The 19,537-nt window shown below is 47.2% G+C and overlaps 1 protein-coding gene across 1 annotated transcript in view; it reads right to left on the reverse strand.

The window, feature by feature from the left end:
- The window catches only part of ZNF536 (zinc finger protein 536), a 279,105-nt gene that overhangs the window by 173,101 nt on the left and 86,467 nt on the right, over positions 1-19,537 (reverse strand). The window contains exon 2 of the mRNA XM_023555554.2: positions 12,915-13,067. Within this exon, the coding sequence (XP_023411322.2) occupies positions 12,915-13,067 (153 nt within the window). The remainder of the gene's footprint in view (positions 1-12,914; positions 13,068-19,537) is intronic.

Genomic DNA, 19,537 nt, shown 5'->3' on the forward strand with positions numbered 1-19,537 from the left:
TGCAGTAAATCATGGATATAATTAGCAAATGGCATACTGCACAAGTAATTTATCATTATTTGGAGGGCACCATTCCAGACGGGCTCAGATATCTGCAGACCTACTGCATTGTTTCTAAATAAAGAACTATAAATACCGATTCCATAAAATATTAATATCGTTATAGGGCATTACGATTGCAGCATGTAAAGACATATAGTTAAGATAAAAAGCAGTCAATAAAACTTAAAGGAAAATGAGTAATAAAAAGGCACAAAATATATTTAGTTTCTGTATTTGAAATTAACATTATCTACTGGTCTTTGTAGTGCCTTAAATTTGTACTAATGGCAAACCTAATGCTCTGCTAGTAAAAAGTGTAATTTACCTATAATAAGTGCTTTCTAGAGAATAAAAATAGCTTTAAAGAGTGTTTTAAAACATATAAGATAATTTTCAGGAATTAAATATTTATTTAAATTCAACACCCAACTTCTATTGTTCTTGCCACAACGGAAACCATAACATAACATACAGCTTAGGTCGGCCCTCATTGTGGAATGGAGAAAAGGAAGGTAAATGTGGCTTGAACTATATTCCAAGAATCTGTTAGCAATCCTGGGTCTTTTCTAGACTTTGGAATCACAAAGCTCCCTGGAAAAAATGGGACTGTGACAGTCCCTGTTAGCTTATTCACAATAGTTCCCTGTCAATATTCACAATCATTTCTCCAAGGAAGCTCAACTGTTTCCCCCACTCCATTGTTGTTCCACTGTAAAACAGACCGGCTTAAAAAGCAGCAGCAAATTTTTGGTGAATGGTATATTCTGGAAGTAGTCTACTCTGTCTGGTCTTAGCTGATGGCTATTCTTTAGGCATAAGGCATTTCAGGGTAGGGCATTTAGGGGATGCTAAGCAAGGGGAACATCAGCCCAGGTTCTGAGCAGGGGACTCCATGCCATCTCTGGATTGCTGCCAGAACCTTGGAGAAACTGTGCCTGCCTCATCAAAATGGCGGCCAAGTGTTTCTTGCATGCATGCATACAGCAGCTGAGGAACTCCCTTCAACAGTAATTCAGAAAAGGCTTTTAGCCAGGGAGGGAGCCCAGCTGGGAATTTATTTCTCTAAACCTGCAGGTCACAGTCCTCTCTGGCTATACCAGTGACATAGATGCGGGAGGAAGAATCTATTTCCTTTGAGGTAAAGGTACACATAGTCTCAGGCACTCACTATTTTCCCACTTATTGGATTTGACTCCTGTGTTAGACTTAAACTCATTTCATCCAGTGCTATTTGGACATCCCACCTGCAGGTCAAAGAACCATCACTGGAGCAGGCCCTAGAAATGGCAACTTCTGGGCAACCAGGTGTCACAGCTCACTCAGCTAACCTCGGAAGCTCAGTGACCAGCTGCAGCAGAAGCGGTCCCTGAAGCTTAGGGGGTCATGGTGGGACTTGTGGCAGGAGAGCCTGAATAGAAACTCGGGATTCCGGCCCATGGGCCAGAACAAACTCTGAGAGGACCGAGCAGAGGTAAGGCTGGCAGGTACTAGGTGAGACTCAGGTTGCATTTTGGAAATGCATCTGGAAACAATCAAGTGCATCTGGCAAAGGGTTTGTAGAGACAGTGTGGGCATTCATTAGCAGGAGCTAAGTGGGGGGAGGGTGGGTGGTATGTGGACTTTTCCCTCCAGGCCTGGGGTGGGGTGGGATGGAGCTGCCTTTCTTGGTGTGGGCTGCAGGGGTACACACAGGATATGTGTATGTATCCTCAAGAGACACGCATTTGTAATGCACACAGGAGTTTGTTAAAATACGTAGCAGTTCTGATTCCCCAGATCTGGGGTGGGGCCCCAAAGTTACTGTTTTATTTTTTCCTTTATTTTTTTAAAACTGTTAAAAAAATATATATATATAATATTTATCCATTCAGCATCTTTTACATGTACAATTCAGTGCCATCTACTACATTAATCATGTTATACAACCATCATCAGTATCCACGAGCAAGTTTTCCAGCCCCTTAGGGAAGCTGGTGTTTTACAACAAGCCCCTGGTGATTCTAATGCAGGCAGTGTGAAGACCACACTTGGAAAAACCAATGGAATTGCCTGGGAAGCTTTGAAAAATGTTGATACCTGGCCCCGCCTAAACCTCCAGAAATTCAAATTGTCCAAGGTGTGGTCTGAGCTTTGGGATCTTTCAAAGCTTCCCAGGTGACTCCCCGTGGAGCCTGGGTTGAGATCCACCGGCTAGAGCCTCCCTGGGAAGTGGCCTTTGAGACAGGTGCTGTGTAACAACTCGGCAGGAGAGCTGGTCTGGCCACCAGGAGGTGTTTGAGAGCCTGAGCTGGGGAACTGAGATGTCATGCCACTTAGAAGCCCCTGCCTTGGGGCCTCTGCTTCCTCACCCTGTAAAGTGGGGAGGTTGGAGCATGTGTTGTCTAAGACCCCATCCCAACTCTAAACTCTTCTCCAGAGCTCAGCCAAGTCTCCCGAGTGGGGAATAGACACAGGTGTATGTGACACATGTATGCACGTGCACACCTTGGAATGTGCAGATCTGTTCACACGTGGTCTCAAGACTCAGTGAACCAGGGGATGAATGAGCACCTCCTACCTCCCAAGAACTGTTCTTGGTGCTGGGGATTGAGGCAAGAACCAGGTGGACAGGGCTCTGTGGTCTTGGAATGCACACACAGACACACATACATACATACACACACATACACACATACATATACACATGTGCACAAACATACACACATACACATGCATACACACATACATGCAAACACACACATGCAGACACATAGATACACGCACACATACACACACCACACACACATACACACACATCATGTACAAACATACACATACACACACACCACACATAAACACACCATGCACATATACACCACACACATGCATACACATACATACACACATACACATACACACATGCATACATACACATGCACACACATACACATATACCACACACATGCATGCACATACACACACCACACACATAAACACACATACACGTCCACACATACACACAACATGCACATACACACCACACACATACACACACCACACACAACATACACACATGCACATACATACACACAGCACACACACACATACACACGTACACATGCACATCCACACAAACACACACCACACACACGCATACACACATACACACACCACACACACATACACACAACACACACAAACCACACACACCACACACACACACACCACACACACATACACACATACACACACCACACATACACACATACATGCACCACACACATACACACATACACACACATGCACATACACACATACACACCACACACATACATGTACACACGTACACACACAGTATGCACATACATGCACCACACACATACACACACCACACACATACACATGCACAAACACACACACGCACATACACACACCACACACATACATGTACACACACATACGGCATGCACATACACACACCACACACACATACAGTATGCACATACATACGCACACCTTACACACACACACACATCCACTCACACACACACATACACACGTACACACACTCATCCACACAGACACACACACACATACACATGCACACGTACACACACACATCCACACAGACACACACCCACAGGAGAGGGTCCCTTCACTCAGCCCTCTCCTCTATTAAAGTTCAAAATCAGCGTTGGCCTCCGCTGCTCCAGGGGAAGAAAGGCCGTAGCTGAGAAACGAGAATGTTCATTTCCAGCATTTGAGTCTGCCTGGTGAATTTGGGGCAGTTTAGCACATTTCCCAGGGTTGTTTCGAGGGCACATGACGGACACAGCCTTTAGACAGCCCTCCACCCACCCTTCCTAGGCCCTCCGCACCGGGCGAGGGGGCTCCACTCTGCTGTCTGTTTCTCTGCAGAGGTCCGTGTCCTGCCTGGCTCCTAAAAGACTTTGGGTAGCCACTCCCTGCTGCTTTCCACCCCAACTCCCCAGATGAATATCCCCAAGTGAAGTTACATGGGACAAACCAGCTCTTTGGACTGGTGTTTTTCCTTTTAAAAAACCCTCGATTTTATATTCTTTGTAATCCCTAAACTCTGAGTAACCCCTACTGTCCTCTTTCATGTTGCCTCTGCTCACCTTGCCTGGTCTCTGGTCTCTGGTGAGGGGCACAGGGAAATTCCCCAGAGCTCAGCCCTCCTGGGGTGCGTGTCTTGCAGGCAAACACAGGGGATTGGCACCATCACACGGGGGTTGCTCTCCTGAGAATCCCTGACCAGCCCAAGGGCTTCATTTTCCACTGCAAACATCCCAGCTGTTTCCCAGGCATTGTGTCCCCAGAGGGCACTTTTCAGAGCACTCGGGAGGCAAACTTCTCACAACGTTGGCCCAGGTTGGGTGGGTAGCAACTGAGAGGAGGTGAGAGGAGGAAGCCATCAGCAAATTTAACAGGCTCTGAGGCGCAGTCAGGGTCTGCTCCTCCATTTGGCTGACACACATGAAGGCCGAGTTCACCTGTGCTGGGAGCTGCTGTCTAGTAAGAGTCACCAGCGTCTGGAGACGTCCTCCACCAGAGAGCTCCAGGCTGACGCTAACAAATCCCCGGCACGAGGCTTTCTGTGGAGGAGTGAGGCAGTGAACCTGCCGGTCCTTCTCCAACCACGGCTGGACTCCACCCAAGACTGGAAAGGCCTTCGCTGCACAGCTTGGTGGCACAGGTCACCCCAGGTCCTACCAGCAGCTCTGTCTCATTGAATGATTGGCCACTTAGACCATAATGAGTCCAAATCTACTGGGAGACCACACAGACTGTCCCTAGCTTTCCAAGGGTCATGAGGGCTCCAGCACCTCCAAGGTATCTCTCCAGATGTTTGGGTCTCACTGTCTTTGTGTCACCTGTTGTAGGGCCACAGACACAGATGTCTGCAGGGTGGGACAGGCCATAGGAGAGTACAGAACAAGAGGGAGGGGCAAAGGCCTCTCCATGTGGGCGGCTGCCACCCGGGGGATGGCTCTGGCTTTTTAAGAAAAGCCTCGTACTCAGATTTCTGCATCACTATTCTCATTCTTAAATATTGGCACCTATTCTAAAACTTTTTTTGAATACTGAGAGGGTCCCAGTAGCCTATTCTGCAGATTGGGTCTGGATCAGGCAGCCAGTTTGAAACTTGTGTCCAGCAGCAGGATGGGCAGTATTAGGTCGTTTACCACTGAAGGAGGGAGGGAGGGATGTCAGGTGCCTTATGTGGGGAAATCTCTCCTTCTATCTTTTTCTTTAAATTTTATTGTGTTTTGGATGAAAGTTTATGGCTCAAGTTAATTTCTCGTTCAAAAAATTTGTTTTTGTGACACTGAATTCAATCCCCGCAGTGTGATAGCATGCTCCCCTTTTCCACCTGGGTTCTCTGTGTCCATTCGTCCAGGTTTCCTGTCCCTTCCTGCCTTCTCACCTTGCGTTTGGACAGGAGTTGCCTGCTTGATCTCGTAGACTTGATTGAACCACGAAGCCTGTTCCTCAGATGGGTTATTGTTTGTTTTATAGGCCTGTCTAATCTTTGTCTGAAAGGTGGACTTCGGGAGTGGGTTCAGTTCTGGGTTAGCAGAGTCTCCCTATATTTTAAAGGAATAAGATGTAGGCCAAAACAATACATCTCTAGAAAAGACAATTTTGCTATAAAATGTGTAATAAAATTTAAAAAACATCAGTTCATCATTCCAGTGGACTGATGAAAGTATCGGAAGCACCTTACATAAAACCAGCTTCTGACTGACGTATGTGTAAGATGTATGTTCAAACTTGGAGTATCACTGATGACTTTTCCAAAGCCGTGAGTCCTACTCTTTTAGAAATACATGACCGGGTGGTTTTATGAGTTCATTGTACCTAATTTCACATGTTTTTCATCCTTCTGCACTTCATATGCCAAAAGAGCCTTCACTTTTCCAGGGCGTGAGTGTGGAGCCATTCGGGTTCCCAACAGCGCCTCTCTGAAACTAACAGGTGAGTTGGTATTATTCCCTTCGGAACTTCCTTTATCACACTTCTAAGAAGTACTTCATGCTTCTAAAGTTTTTTTTTTTTTTTTTGCTATATCTCCAAAAGAATTGTGTTCATTTTTAAGTCAAGTAACTATTTTCCTGTGTTTCACCCCCTCTTTGATATTTATTTAGTCTTTCTACGTGTCTTTACTTAGCTAATACCAGGAGAGATAAATATGGTGGTGTCTTTGCAGCGAAGCTTCAGTACATTAATATAAATTGTACACTAATTCCCCCAAAGCATATATATGTTGTAAACCTGAAGAATTTTCACACAGCTGCTTATTGCTAAACAGTGCCTTGTCCAGAAGGGGACAATCTGTGTCTCTAATTGCTGTCACTGAAGCCGAGATTCATTATGTGACTTTCCCATTAAAATGTGAGCATTAATTTGTATAATGAAATATCACCCACTGCAGTGTTCATTAGCCGTGCCCTACTGTATACCGCACATTGTTAGCTACCTAGAAACTGTAGTTAATTTCACTAATGGATATTTCCCTACTTACTGTTGGGTTGGAAATTTATACTGTAACATTACCTCTTAAACTTTTAAGAAAATTTAAATTCAATCAATTATTTTCAACAAAAGTTGGGGATGTCATTAAGGCAGCCAGAGCAAGGAGGAGGCTGTGGAGGAATAAAATGGGTTTTCAGTTCATCTTAGAAATAGAAAAACAATGGAATGTTAATTCAAAACAAAACAAACGACAGAAAAAGAATCATCTCTTTTTTGGGCCGGGCAGATTTTTTTTTTTTTTGCCATTACTCCGGTGGTTATTCCCCCCTAAGTTTGGACAGCAGCACAAACTCTTTTTTTTTTTTTTTAAGAAAAAGAAATGGGAAAAGCACACGTTTTTAACCAACCCACTTTCGCAAAGTGTTCAATATGCTTTTATAAATGTTAAACAGCCTGGTTACCTCACCCAGAAGAGGAATTAGACGTGTATCAAAGCTAAGATACATATACACAGGACACAGGCCCCTGGATTAGGCCAGCTAAACATTTGTTTCTACCGGCGTTTATGACAAGTCAGCATTTGGGAAGCTCTTTGAAGACGAAAGTCGGTTTCCAAGAAGGCACAAGGAGTTTCATTTCATTTCATTTCAGTGGTACCAGCAAGGGGTTTCACCCCACCTTTCATCCCAGAGGTCAGGGCATCTCTTCACGGGCAAGCACCCATTTCCCTGACATGCTGCCTCCCTAGCCTCATTGTGCTGGTGGAAAAACTGAGGCATGCAGGGTCAAGGAGGCCTGGCCACTGGCCAGCCCGAGTTACAGGGTAACGGAGCGCCCAGAAAGCACAGTACTTTCCTTTTAAATCACCGGGAGGCTGTGTCAAAACACCTGGTGGGTGCCTGCCACTTCTTTTCCTCCTGCTGGTTATGGTGTTTACCCCCACTGTCAATGAAATGCTGCATTATTTCCCTAAACGACACAAATGTCACCCTGAAAAGTAACAATAGCAATACAGCGCAGTGGTTAGGCAGACAGATTCTGAGTTAGGCAGATCTGGGTTAGAGTCCATCATCCAACACTGGGCAACATCTCTGGGACTCAGGGTCCTCTGTAACGGGGTGGAGGGGGGAACTGTGAGGATGAAGGAGTGAATTCCTGTATGCCGGGTAAAGCACAGTGCCTGGCGCATGTGAGTGCTGGTAAGTGGGGCTACCATTCCTACTCCCACTTTGGTACTTGCTGTTACAATGTCTCCATTGGCTGAATCTGCTTCCAGCCAGTGGCTGTCACGCTGTGTAGAAACAGCCTCACTCTTGATACAAGAGAACTCCTCACCGCCCTTTGGGGACCTCTTCCACAGTTCTCTTTGGTCCTGCCAGGAAAGGGAAGCAGGGTGCCTGGTGACAGATGCAGACAAGAGCCAAGGAGGCACCATGTGCACCCCACAGGAAGGGTAAGTCCCCCATCCTGAGGCCAAGCCCACCTCAAATAGCTGACACCGCTGCAAAACTGCTGGCTGCCTTACCCGTGTGACTCCATCCCCATAAAGAGGTTCCCAAGCCAGGGCCTGGGTGTGTAGCACATCAAACCCAGATTAATAAACCACTCGCATAATGCGAGAGGAGAAAAAACTAATGAGATTTATTTTTAATTAGTCTCAGAACTTTCGTGCCTCCAAGTTTTCACAAGTGAGGTTGCTTATTATATTTCTCTACAAAAGTCATCCCTGAGACAACAGTCCCTCTTGGGAAACACACAGGTGAGCCCACGAGGGAATGCAGCCTAGAGGCTCGCAACCAACGCACGGGGCCTTGCGCCCAGCCAGGAGCTTTGGTGGGGAGCGCACGGCCTGCCAGGCTTTCGGGGACTGATGAGCACCTACCTGCTCCCTATACATGTAACAGATGTATACACAGGACCCCCGAGTGTCCTCAGGCACTCAGCTCCCTAAGGTGGGGCTGCAGGAGGGGGCCGTGAGAAGAAGAACCCAGTGCAGCTGTGGGCAGAAGGTAAGGAAATTACTGCTAGGCCTTGGAGGAGGCGTTGGGGATCCCGGCTCCCCTTGCACATTATGACTAAATATTTGCTGACGCAGCTCCTTTCCCAGCCTGCACTGGCTGGCTCTGAATTCGAACCATCAACATTGTGCTCTAGAAGAGAAACTGCACATACCCATGAACGAATGGATCCTGTTTCAAAGAGGGGAGAGGTTCAGCCTCCCCTGGGTTGGCCAGCAATCAACACCTTCCCTGTCAGGAGCCAGATGGGGCAGCTTCTAGGATCTGACTGGCTTTGGGGTCTCTGCAGGCCTGCAGCCCCCTCCTCTTCACCCCTCGTGGATCTGGTTGAAGCCCAGTGGGTAATGGAAACATCCTAGCTACCTGAAGCCTCTCCCCAGCCCCCAGGTGTTCAGAGAAGCCTGCCTGGTGTATCTACTCAGCACCGCTCTAATAAACAGGTGTTGGGAGAAAAAGAGTAGTAATTGAGTTAATGTAGTGGAGAAAAAAAGGATAGTGGTTTTTATCAGTCAATGCTTTACGATCATGAATCCTAATAAAGATGGAGTAGGACAGAAAAATACAGAGAATGTGCCACCTAATATCCCGCCCAATTAAAATATATTTATTACCCATTGGATTTTTCAATGTGCTCATCTGGGTCCATTATAGAAAAACTTCAAAAGACAGCATTTTGGAAAACATGCATTTTTTTTTTTTTTTTATCTCAGAGACCGCTGCCCTCTCGCCATGCTGTTTGGAAATACAAACTCAGAAGGACAGAGGGAAAGCCAGTATGGGGCATCGCAATGATGTAAGCCCTGTATTAAATCGTTTATTAACAAATAGCTTGATTTTGATTTTTAATTACTGGTGTAATCTACACTTTTACATTGTCATAATGGATGTTTACTTGGGTGATTTATAGCATGTAACACTTTCTGCTCTATTCAAACGCACAAGTGCGAGCATTTTCCAACTTCTTTGTTCTTAGATAAAAAAAGAAATTGATCTTTATCTGGTTATAATTCTGCCTTTTAAACACTGCAAATGTTGCTTCCGGGGGGGGCGGGTTGTGGCGCTTCCATGGCTTCTTTCATTTTCTCCGTTATTCTGAGAACTTTCTGGAATGCATTTGTCCATGGCCCTGTCTTGCCTCTCACAGTGTGCCTGACACAGTGACTACTGGGTACAAGCTATCAGGGAGAAACTTGGAAAAAATAATCTTTCCCAACCTTTAAAACTGCAAAAAGCAGGAGCTGTTTGCTTCCACTCCGTTTTATCAGGCCTTTTGCCAGTTTTGCTCCTACAAAAAAAAAGTTACCAGGAAATACTCTGTGGAGTTTTTCTGCTCTTATCCATGGCGAAGGTGACGGGCGTTGGGGCCAACAGGGTCAGCTAAGCACCTGGTCGGGAGGCACCACCTCTTTCTTTGGTGGCCCGCCCACTCTGGTAAGGTAAGCCACCACCTACCTGGGAAGCCTGGCTCGGATTCTGCATCTACGTAAAATAAAATTTAATATCACAAGACACCCCTGATCTCGGCTCCCCATTCCAGGGATCAACCTGATGGCAGGCACCTTGTGGTATGCCTCCGATGTCCTGCCTGGCATTCTCTTGGTCCCCGCCCCCGTCACCCCAGGCACCCCAGTTCCAACCTGGGGGGGAAATGGACACTAGCTTGGTCTAATAAAGCCAGATGTCTAAGGTGACTCCCTCAAGCCTGGTCATTTTTACTAATTCATTCATTCAGCAAGTCCTCTCTGAGCTCAGGCTCTCTTCTAGGTGCTGAGGTTCAGCTAGGCAATCAGACACAAGCCCATGTGCTCAGGGAGCTTACGTCCCACTGTGTGGAGACAGAGGAGAACAGAACATAAACACACAGCAGGTCAGAGGGGTGAGCGCTGTGGAGAGAAAGGAAGCAGAGACAGGGAGGGGAAGAGGAAGTGGGGGGACGGAGGTCCATGGTTAAACAGGTGGGGAGACCTCGTGAGAAGAGGCCACGGGTACCCGAAGCCTGCAGGTCAGGGAGCAAGCCAAGCAGGTATCTATCTGGCAGAGAAGTGCAAAGTGTGAAGACTCTGAGGGAAGAGCTCAGGGACCCCTCACCAAACTTCCGGGGTCTCCCACCTGCACCCAGAAATCCAGCACTTGGGGCATCACTGCTGTGCTATGGCCTCTGATGGGTTTCTGTGTCCTACCCTTCCGAAACGACCATGGGCTCCTTGGAGAAGACACCAGGCCCCCCCTACTGGGCTGTCCCCTCTGTGCCACCTTGCACAGTCCAGGGATGAAAAGAGGAAGATCCCCTTTATTCTTGCCTTTCTTCCTTCATGCAACCTTTCAGATGCATGTATTGTGTACCTACAATGGTGAGGTGCCCTTGCAGACCCTGGGGTACTACAGTTGAAACCATGGGCATTGCTGCTGCACTCTCAAACCTTAGACTGTATTTGGTGCGAGACAGAAGAAAACACACAACCAAACAGGACAGGAGAGTTTCAGAAAGTGTTATGTTTATGAAGAAAATAAAGCAAGGGCTGGGAGGGATATTTAGATGGGGGGGTGGTCAGGGATGGTCTCTGAAGAGTTCACGTGGAAGAAGGACATTCCAGACAGATGGAATGGCAGGTACAAAGGTCCTGTGGCAGGAACTGTCTGCGTTCAGAAACAGCAAGGAGGCAGGTGGGGTTTGAGAGAGGCGATCAAGCTAAAGAATGGCATGAGGCGGGGTCAGATCACACAGGGCCTTCTGGGAGAGTGATGCAGCCTGGTTATCCTTGGCTGGGATAACCCCATGATGGGGCGAGTGCTCTCAGGCAGAGGGGCAATGCTCCACTGCACCCCAGGCTGTAAATAAAGACGGCAGGTGAGGACCCCCTGCCACCTGTGCTCAGGCTCCTTTGGGTGTCGGGGAGATTTGCAGGCACCAGGTGAGGTGCCAGGTGTGGGCTCCTCGTCTTTAATCACGCGGTGTGCATAGGGCTTGTATGCACTAAATATGCCTGCACGACCCTGTGCTTTATTGATTCCTTGGGAAATAGACGACAATTATTTTTGAAAATAGATGGCATATTTGTCTATCCTCTGAAGCAGCTCATACTCCGATAGATAAAGTGTCAGGAGGAAAATCAAAGAAAATGGAGGTGTCCATATCTCAGACAGATTTTTTTTATATATATATTGCAGTGTACAAACAACTAGCAGAAAAGCTAAAAGGGCCCATGACCAAGGGACAGAGGGACCAGAGGAGTCCTTCACTGGGAAGGGCTGGAAGGAGGCTGAAGCAGGAAAGGTGACCAGCGTGGCCCAGCACCTGTCTCCCACGGTTTGGGTAAGAGCACCTCCACTTTTCTTGGGAGGAAAGTCAGTGGAGAATCGCCCCCACTTTGTTCCATGGAGGCGAAAAAGGCTGACCGCATCTGTCTGGTTCCAAGTATGGCAGGTGACACAGGCTGGGCCAAAAGCCAGTCCACCCGAACTCCTAGGAGAGCTGCTGAATTCCCCTTTAGATGTAGGATAGTGTGGTCTGGGTTCCTGTCACCCAGGCACTTGACAGACTCCTGGTTAACACAAGGCTGAGGGCAGGGGCTACTTCTGTGCAGCAGAGGGAAGCCAGCAGCAGCTCCCTCAAGCCTCAAGATGAACAGTTCTGGAGAGGGTCCAGTGGTAGGTAGGGTCAGATCGCACGGGGCCTGCTGGAAGAGCAATACAACCTGGTTTATAGTCTGAAAAGAGCCCTCTTTGGCTTGGGATGATTCTGTGAGTGGGGAAGTGTCCCAGCAGGGGGGCCAGCAGCGCTATCACAGATGTGAGCCACATGGGATCTACGTCTATGTGTCTGGGTGTAACTTGGGAGAGTAATCCTTAAATAACAAATCCGGAAATTAGGATCAGTTAGATCTACACATCGGCAAATAGACAGGCCCACTGAGAACTCCACAGGGCCATTGGTGGCTCAGTGGTAGAATTCTCATCTTCCATGTGGGAGATCCAGGTTCTATTCCCGGCCACTGCACTTCATGTACAGCCACCACCCAGTGTCGCTGGAGGCTTGAGTGTTGCTATGATGCTGAACAAGTTTCAGCAGAGCGTCCAGACTAAGACAGAGTAGGAAGAAAGGCCTGGCAATCTACTTCTGAAAATCAGCCAGTGAAAACCCTAGAGATTACAACTGTCCGATCAGCAACTGATCCCAGGGATGCGGCAGGACTGAAAACCGGCTGGTTCTGTTGTACACGGGGTCACCACGAGTCGGGGGACGCCTCAAGGGCAGCGCGGTGACAGGGAGAACCCGACGCTTTCGGTGACAGCACAGCCGCAGACCCGGGATGGGCGATGGCAGAACGCAGGGCCCACCGCTCCGAGCCGTGTCCCCAGCCACACGCAGTCTCTCACCTGTGTGTATCCTCAGGTGGACCTTTAGGTGATGGGACGTCCGGAAGGTTTTCCCACAGTACGGGCAGTCCTTCATGGCCGAGCCCAGGCTCCTGTCGCGAAGCAGCGCGGGCTGCTGGACGCCGGTGGATCTCCCAGCCTCCTCACCAATGTCTGCAGCGGAGGAGAATTTCTCACATCACTTCAGCACATGTCAGAAGCTGTTCGCACCCAAACTGCTCACACCACATAGAGTTAAACATGTCAATACTACACCTGTCTATTTCATTCTTTAAATCTGACAGAATGCTGACAATTCATGTATTTTCTTGTTATTCTCTTAAATTATTTCATCTTTCCTATCATCATTTTAAGCAGCATATGGTACCTTTATATTGAACTGAATTAAACAAGAAAAGAAACAGCTGTGTCAGCAGCTGGTTTGATTTCTTCTTTTGCTTAGCTCCTATTAAATATTTTTTTTCCAAAAGTTTTAAAATGTTGGTGTTCGTTCAATCTGATTAATTTATAATATAGACTAGCTGGAGAGCTCACTACAGGATCGCAATCAGATTGGCATTATATCAAGCAATAAAGAAAAAAAACGTATCTCAGCCGAGTCCCCAAGACAGGCAGACATGCAGCTATTTTGGGACAGGAAAGAAAATTATCCCAAACGGACCATTTCTCCCTTGTAGAATCTTGTATCCGTCGTTGGCTGGTGTAATCTCACGAAAGAGAGAAGAAAAAGTGTGGAAATGTCATTCCACAATTAGACCATGATAAACATATAGCAATACAGTCAAAGTCACGTGCAGAAACTCAGCTGCAAAACTCCTGTAAACTTGGAGCACCGCTGTTAAATCTTTGTGCAGTGGCTTGAGAGCTTCCTCGGTAAAGTATCAATACAAATTTTCCTTTCTGCTGTTATTTGTCATGTAACCCAAACTATTAAAAAATGGGATAAAATTTACATACGGCTGCCTTGTGCACAGAAACGCTGGGACACAATAGTAAACAAAACTGTGACAATATCAGGCGGTTGCAGGATATGGTACTGTGATACCCGAGGACTGGCATCACACTCCGAAGGTGCGACAGCAGCGGGGCAGGGTAGGGTCTGGAGTCTGCGGCTCAGACCAGGGAGGCAAGGGAGCCTTCTCCTTTGGACTCACTCCTTTTTCCTGCCTCCCAGGTCTTCCCAAACAGCTGGGAGCTGGTGGCCTGGTGCTGAATCCAAGCTCCTGAGGGCAGTGGAATCCTTGCCAAAGCTTCCAGCCTACTCTCTACACCTCGTGGTAAATCCCACTCTGAGAACAAGGGGACCTTCTGGGATAAGGAGCAGATCTGTGAGTACTGCAGAGATCAGAATGAATAAGAAGTGTACCTCCCAAGCAATGGAAAATGCAAATTGCTTTTATTCAGTAACATACATTCCTGGTGCTCTCTGCCAACAGCCAAAAGGGACAGACTTATAGACCTAGAACAAGATGACGGGAAGCCCATTTCTCTCCTATTTGGATGTTTGCTCTGAACAAGTTTGGAAACCCTTTGGCTTAGAACATCCTCTCTGTCTTTGAACTCACCACCACCAGCCATTGTCGAGTCGACTCCAACTCATGGCCACCCCATGTGTATTCGTAGAACTGTGCTCCAGAGGGTTTGCAATGGCTGACTTTTCAAAAATAGATTACCAGGCCTTTCTTCCAAGGCACCTCTGGGTGGACTCGAACTGCCAAACTTTCTGTTAGCGGTAGAGCATGTTAATCATTTGCGCCACCTAGGGATTTCGTTTCTGGACTATGTGTAATATAATATGTCAACCTGGAAAAGTTCTTGGAAAGCTCACTTTCAATCCTATTCTCCTCAACTCTTCTGCCCATCACGAGAAGAACTGTTCAAAAGATCTAATGGCCCAGCATTTTTCCTCATAATTTTGCAGAGATAGGAGGACTGGAGCCCTGGTGGCACAGTGGTTCAGCACTCAGCTGCTAACCAAAAGGTCAGCAGTTGGAATCCACCAGCCGCTCCTAGGAAACCCTATGGGGCGGTTCTACTCTGTCCTGTAGAGTCGCTCTGAGTTGGAATCCACTCTACAGCAGCAGGGTTGGCTTTTGGTTTAGAAGGACTGGGTCCATCCACATCTAGAGCTCAGCATCAGTCACCTCACACGACCCTCTAAATGAATGTAGAAAAGCCATCAAAGATGGCTTATTTATGAGGACAAGCAGTCGTAAGAGATGGTTGGGATGCCGCATCAGAAAACCAGATACTCCAGACACAGTCACAGTTGCCCCTCCACACACGGGGGTTTGTGCATACCAGGGGCTGCCATCAAGCTCTCCCGTAAAGAGGAAGTCTGCCAGCTGCCCAGGAGAGCAACGTCCTGAGCACCTGTTCCAAGTTGCCTACGCCTAGATTCAAATAACTGGGGAGCCACCCCCCACCTACTCCAATGCCAAACATGTGGACTTTGCCCTCCCAGCATTACTCAGCATTCCTTTTGCTGCGGTCTTCAGGTCATCTTAAAGCAACCATGAGTGTGATTAAAATTCTGCCCACATGCTCCTTGGAACATAGGTAAAATACACTCAGTTAAGCCACCACTCATCCATTGGTTTGTCATACTGAGGTGGCTTGTGTGTTGCTCAGATGCTGAAAGCGATGCCATCAGAATTTCAAATACCAGCAGGGCCACCGTGGTGGACAGGTGTCAGCAGAGCTTCTAGACTAAGACAGACTAGGACACGAGGCCTGGTGGTCTCCTTCTGAAAATTAGCCAACGAAAACATTATGGATCACAAGAGGACATTATCCAACTCTCTTGCCTTGGACATGTCATCTGGAAGGATCAATTACTAGAGGGGGGGCATGTTTGCTGAAGTAGAGGGCCAGCGAGGGTGTGGGGGACCTGCAGTGAGATGGATGGACACAACAGCCACAATGATGGGATCAAACATGATTGCGAGGGTGACGCAGGACCAAGCAACCTTTCATTTTGTTTTACATAAGGTCGCCATGAATTGGAGTCCACGTGGCAGAAGCTAATGGCAACGTTTAAGTTAGGAGGTCAGTAGCTGTCAGTTTGGAGTAGTAGCGGAGCCTAAGTGTCCTGGATGTTGGCTTTCAGGATAGAGGTGCTCGTTCTGCTTTCAGCTGGCTGCCGGGCTTCAGGTTCCGTGATTTGCACTTGAGTACCTTCCATGAACGCTTGCTTCAGTGAAGCCCACCTGTGAGCAGGGCAGGGTGGCAGCTGTCAAACAGAAGCTGCAGGAGAGATGACAGAGGGTGTGTTTCTACCTTGGCTTCTGGTGCGCGCTTGCCCAGGGCATGTTATAGGTGACCACACAGACAAGGCTGGCAGGCCACTCAGGAAGGCTGCTCAGAAGCCGAGAATGAGCAGACCCCACTCTGTGCCATTCTGTGTGGTGGCCTGTATCTGTCTTCCTTTTATCTTTCCATCATGGGTATGTGTGGCCCAACAAAAAGAATAAATTTGTAAGATAAACAGCTTTCTTTGCAGATTTAAGAGTCTAATTTTCATGTTATACAGAATTTTTTTTTTCTTTTCTTCTTTTTTTTTTTTTTTTTTTGGAGAGCCAGAAGGCCTATAGCGTTTACTCTTAGACTAATCCTGCTGGAAAAACAAACTGTGAGCAACGATGAAGGAAAACTTGTGGGTGGTCCCAGGAAGTGTCCAGAGAGGCTGAAAGCCAAGTCCAGGGCAGGCCAAGGAGGCACAGCCCAGCTGCCAACCCTCACAGGCCCATGTGGGTCTGTGCCTCCGCACGGAGGATCTCGGGCAGCACGCGGTGGGCTCTTCTGTGAAACAAGGGGCAGCAGTCGTGCTGGCCCCTCGACACTAGGGTGTCCCTGGGAATGGTGGCATTTGACTGCAGGCTGGGACGCTGTCTCCCAGCCTAACACACGCTCAGCCTGTTATGATGGAGAAATGGCAGAGTAGTAACTCCAGTGACGTCCGTTTCTTTTCTTGGCCTCACTAAATAACATGGAATCTTTTCTTCAAAAAGGGATGTCTTGTATGGATGCAACAAATAATATTTCAGAGGGACACAGGCTGTATTTGCCACCCTTCTAGAGTTCCAGCCAAGAACGAGTGGATTAAAATAGGTATCAGACAACTTGACCGGCTTTCTCCTGTTCCCATAAGCTAATAATGGTTTACTAAAAAGGGGGGGAGGGGAGGGGCATGGGCCCTTATCATTTTGAGTTGCCTTTCAAGAAAATGTTTTTTGAGGATGGGGAACATGAGACAACGGACCTCCCTAAGTTTGTCTTCTCAAGGTTAGAAACCATGTCTTCTACATTTTCATTTGTTGTTTTAGTTCTCTAAATGCATAGTAAGGCTGGCCTAGATCAATGGGGCACTAATGCATGGTGCTTTCCCTGAGTGGTCATAAAGGGAGGGTAGCAGGGGTATTCCACACCTGTGGGCCAAAGGTGGAACCAAACCAAACCTGTTGCCGTCGAGTCAATTCCCACTCATAGCGACAGTATAGGGCACAGCAGAACTGCCCCGTGAGGTTTCCAAGGAGTAGCTGGTGGATTCGAACTGCTGACCTTTTGGTGAGCAGCTATAGCTTTTAACCACTGCACCACCATGGCCTCTAGGAGGAACCACAGGGATTAAAAACGGTCATGGATCATCTTACAATGCTCATCATCTCCTGAGCAACAAACTGGCAGTACCGGATAGACAAAGAAACAGATGCTTAGAGAGACGAACACACAACTTTTCCAAAGTTAAAGCCAAGACAAATTTAAAATACTACGGGTAGCTGCTGTCTGACGCCATCCCTGAGACCGGCCGTCCTGCAGTACACAGACATGATTTGAATTTATGTATCTCATTATGCACACTTAAACTTACTCGTATATAATATGTATACAATGACTTTGCACATTGTGGGTAGATTTTCCCAGAGTTATCTTTAAGCACTGAGCTTCCTTAGTACATATTTGAAATAGGCTAAGTTCTCCTAGAAAGCTTGCTCAGAGGTCAGGAGGAAGATTCTTTCTCTTCTGGGTCCCGCATGTCTAGTTGTCCTGAGGCAAGTCCCTTCATGCTCTCCCCTGGCCTTGGTTCCCATCTGACCTGAAGGACTGGACTTCCTGGGGTCCTTCAGCTCTGACTTCCCATAATCCTTCCATCTGGAACAGCTCCAACCCTACCCCAGCTAGTCTTTGCCCACCGACTGCCCCTCCTTTTGACCTTCTATTTGCCCACCCCAGTCACACCCTACAGCCAAAGACGAAGAAACTGGAATGAGTCCTAGAGGGAGGAGGAAACATCTGTGAAAGGAGCAATAAGTGTCCCCTAAATATCCCACATGCCCCTTACATTTCCCAACTTCCGTTGCACTAAGTGGAGACCAGGTGACTAGTTCCAGCCAAGGGATGAAGGTGATGTGTGTCACCTCCAGGCCAAGGTAGAGAAGAGACAGACTGTTCCTCCTTCACCTCCTCCTCCCTTTCTTCCCCGGCCACAGTCACTTTGGGACACAAAGGTCGAGTGGGTGGAATCACAAAATGGAGGGCGCGTGAATCGTTGAGTCACCAGATGGACAGGAGCCGACCCATATCAGACTTTGTATGAATGAGAAATAAATCTTGGTTTTGTTAAGCCACAGAGATTTGGAGGGTCGTTGTGGCGGAAGGACATCAGGAATTGACTAAGAAGAGTAAACCTCCTGCTGGTGAGATCTTCTGGGTTTAGACCCAATTTTCCAGGTAACTGTAGTAATTAACAGAATAAGAGAGAGAGAACAAGAGCCAGAGAGAGAGCCCAAAAGAGGCGGAATGAGACAGAAGAGAGAAAGGGAAGAAAGGTCCCTTTTTAAATTGTGCAGGTATTCTCAGTTTCCACTTCTTACCAACTGCCCGGCAGCCTTAGCCTTCATACGCGCAAGAGTATACTATGGAAAGCATTCCGTTAAAAAAATTATAATGATGATGGTGATGGAGCCCATACAGTGAATGGCGAGTTATCCACCAAGTTCACAAGGGTACTAGCTAACTGTAGCCTGGGCGTTTACTACCTTGTGGCCTAAAATGCCATGGTAGTTTAACAAAAGTTCTAGTCTGACAGTAAATACATTTTCCCAGACAAGCTGCACAGTTACTGCCTTGGACAAGGAGCATCTCAAATGCACACCCTCGCTTCATTAATAAAAATAAAAATAATCTGTGGACCCTAAGGGGTGAAGAGGCTGCTCAGCAAGACACTGAAAAATCTTATCTTCCTCAATTTCTTTGCCTGCATACACCGGTGTTTAAGACCTTTTTTTCCAGGGCGGAAAAAATAACTAATACCTTGGAGAAAGTTGAAAGGGAAGTTGAAAGTTCTGCTTCAAAGTTTAAAACTGCCCTTAATTTTGAAAACTTTAAAATGAACAGACACGGATAGAACAGCGGTCACTGTAGTGGAGACTCCTGGGTCAAGTAAAGGACAACTTTTAGATTTTAAAAAGACTGTAAATTAATGGTATGCATAAAAATTATAACATCACAGTCAACCATTCTACTGAACTCTCAGAAGCTGTGATTCACGTGCTAGGTCAGTATTCATTTGGGTCTCTGTTGTTTCATCAAAGTTTGCAGTTTTTGGATGGCCATATATAGTC

This window comes from Loxodonta africana, chromosome 21 (assembly GCF_030014295.1).
Source record: "Loxodonta africana isolate mLoxAfr1 chromosome 21, mLoxAfr1.hap2, whole genome shotgun sequence".
Taxonomy (NCBI): Eukaryota; Metazoa; Chordata; class Mammalia; order Proboscidea; family Elephantidae; genus Loxodonta; species Loxodonta africana.